Consider the following 2,853-nt stretch of genomic DNA (forward strand, 5'->3'; position numbering starts at 1 on the left):
AAGGGCCATCATAACTGCTGCTAGTTATTTACTCAGGAGTTATCCAGAAAATCTATTACAATGAGATTATCTAGTTCATGAGTAGGTCCCACTGCTTGAAGCTGTAGATGAATCTTCAACTAAAGATATGGACATGACAAGTCTTAGTAGCCTACTACTGAAACTAGATGGAATAACATCCTTACTGCCCAAAGCCCAACTGATTGCTATCTTTCCCAGCTGCGACACCTGCAGAGCATTATATGGTTAAGCCATTGATAACCCAAGGACAATTCAATCCGATAACAGGGGGATTTTTAGTTCTAGTTCCTAGCAAATATTTAGTTCTGAGAATTTTTCAGTAATTATAGATTCTATAGCATTTTTGTATGTAGTTACATTTTTTGTAGCTTAATTCTTTTATTTGACAATTTACAGATATGTCTGGAAACGACTCTGCCGCAGCCTCTTCTTCACGGACGATAAGCGCGGGCGATGAGGCTGTAGAACCATCCACTGTTCATGATGAGTCCGGCACCGCCACAAATCCTGAAGATGCGACCGATCGCGACGAAGGGACCAGCCAAGGGGACCAGGCAGCTGGACAACCTAAAAAGCAACGCAAACCTAGACGCCCAAACATGCTTGGCACCGATAGGATTGTTATCAACCGAGTGTCTGAGGCGGGTCTACCTCTTAGTCCCAAGAAGGCCGAACAAGGTTACAGTAATGGCCTAGGCTGCATCCTTCGCGAAACCGTGACCATTAATGAAACCAATCTCAGGTCGAAAGCGAACGAGAATTTGCGAGCACTCCTCCTATCGAAGTTGCACACTCATTACAAGTTCCCAGATGAGTCCCTAGACGAGACCACTCCGGTAAATAACAGAGCCCTCTGCAAGTGGACCAAGCTTTTGAGTAGTTGGAAATCCAAAGCCAAAAGCGAATACCTTGAGAAAGATTACGAAACTGAGATAAAAAAGAAGTGGCCTTCGGTTTCTGAGGAGGACTGGAACCTGTTCAAGCAGCACTGCGAGACCCCTGAAGTCAAGGAGATGGAAAAATGGGGGAAGGAAATGCGGGCAAGGAACATTGGTCACCACACCCTTGGAAGCCGTGGTTACCCAGGGAAGAAGCCGAAGTGGGACAAGCAGGACGCTGAGTTTGCTGCAGCGGGCATACCAAACCCCTTCAAGGAATTTGAAAACCCGCGTGAAAATGATTACATCAGGGGCCGGTGCAAATATGATGACGAGACTAAGACATGGGTCTTGGACGAGAAAACGGCGAAAGTCAAGGAACTCCTGGTAATTGATTAACCTGCTTATTTTTTGTTATGGTAATTAAGTAGATTTCTTTCCGAGTAGTTACATTTCTAAACTGTCACCTCTGTATTGTATTGTAGAGCCAGTATCATGTGGAATCTCAAAGCTCCCAGGAGTCAGAGTGCTCGGCAAGGTGGGACGACCCTCTGAACAGGTCGATCAACGTGGTGCTCGGCAAGGACCCGAAAACGAGGCCGGCTTACGGCCGTGTGAACGGCGTCGGGATCAACGAAAAATGGGACACACATTATCCCGAAGACCGCGAGGTTGCAAGGCAGAGAAGGAGAGCCGGGCGAGCTAGTTTCGAATCCAGATTGGCTGGAATGAGAGAAGAGCTTAAAGAAGAAATGAGAGAGGAAGTCGAGGTGAAAGCGAAAGCCATGGCGACAGCCCAAGTCATGGAAATGTGGCCCGATCTAATTGAGGCCGTCAAGCGAAGTTTAGCATCGGGGCAAACAGCGGCACCATCATCCTCTGTCACGTTGGCGCCAGGCAATGCCGTTTTGGAGAAAGATCCGCGTCCTCATAGCGGCCGCTCTGTACCGTTCATGGGCTAGAGATCGTCACTGGCTGATGTTGAGGCACCCTAACGGTAAGCGTTGCTGGCTCAGCAAATACCTTCTTCCATGGTTTCGTTGTTCAGATCTGTAACGTCGACGATGCATACATGTTTGGCAGGAAGGAAGACAACTCTCCTCGCCATGGTGAAGCTAATGAGTTTTATGCATGTTTGGATCTTCATCTGCTGCCTGCATGCATACCTTCTGTGGAATACATACTGCTATGTTACGACATTGGCTGGTAATAGGGCTCATTATTGTGTTTGCGTTCATCCTTGGTTGAGAGAAACCAGGACCCCCTAGTTTGTACTATGTATGTACCTTTTGTGCCTGGAGAAGTATCTGTTATAATGACCGACCTTCGAATAAACTGAATTTCCAACATGCACTTGTAACAAGAATCCCTTTATAGCTGCTTTGCTGATGCTTTTTTGTTTGTGCTTTCTTGAGACTGAAACATGTGCCAAATTTGGTTTCAATCTATGAAATCGGAGAGAGGAGGTCCTCAATTTGGAACACTTTTACTGTCCTTGGCAAAGATGAGCACTGCAGGGAAAGGGGCTACAGGGACAGGGCAGTTTCATGCAGTCAATGCATATCTGTCATGAATAATTAGTTAGGGAAGAGATTCTGCACATTTCCATGAATCATTGATGAGCCTGTCGTCCAAAAGTGCATAGGAACAAAGCATTCTGCTGGTGCTCCATGTTGTTGCTTCTTAATATTACTATATCTTTTGCACTGCAGTTTAACGTCATTGACTTTTACAACTATATCAGTGGGAAGCTGTATGCTTTGCTGGGTGCAAGTAAAAACTGTCATATCAACCATTGAGTCTATATATGCTGTCAGGAAATAATCAAGTTCAGAATAGGGGCTCAATATTTGTCCTACTACTGGATCTGGATTTTTCTTTCTTTCAAAACTATCACTTATTTTATAGCAAATTCGGAAACTATAGCACCCAATGCAACAATTTTTTTCTTTCA

General features: G+C 45.2%; 1 protein-coding gene across 1 annotated transcript in view; it reads left to right on the forward strand.

Annotated features, from left to right (window-relative positions):
- Nucleotides 1-2,294, forward strand: part of LOC119284381 — a 9,674-nt gene extending 7,380 nt beyond the window's left edge. Inside the window, exons 6-8 of the mRNA XM_037563523.1 lie at nucleotides 418-1,286; nucleotides 1,385-1,896; nucleotides 1,983-2,294. Coding sequence (XP_037419420.1) covers nucleotides 418-1,286; nucleotides 1,385-1,861 — 1,346 coding nt within the window. The 3' untranslated portion in view covers nucleotides 1,862-1,896; nucleotides 1,983-2,294. The remainder of the gene's footprint in view (nucleotides 1-417; nucleotides 1,287-1,384; nucleotides 1,897-1,982) is intronic.
- The last annotated feature ends 559 nt before the right edge of the window (nucleotides 2,295-2,853 follow it).

Source organism: Triticum dicoccoides, chromosome 4A (assembly GCF_002162155.2).
Source record: "Triticum dicoccoides isolate Atlit2015 ecotype Zavitan chromosome 4A, WEW_v2.0, whole genome shotgun sequence".
NCBI lineage: Eukaryota > Viridiplantae > Streptophyta > Magnoliopsida > Poales > Poaceae > Triticum > Triticum dicoccoides.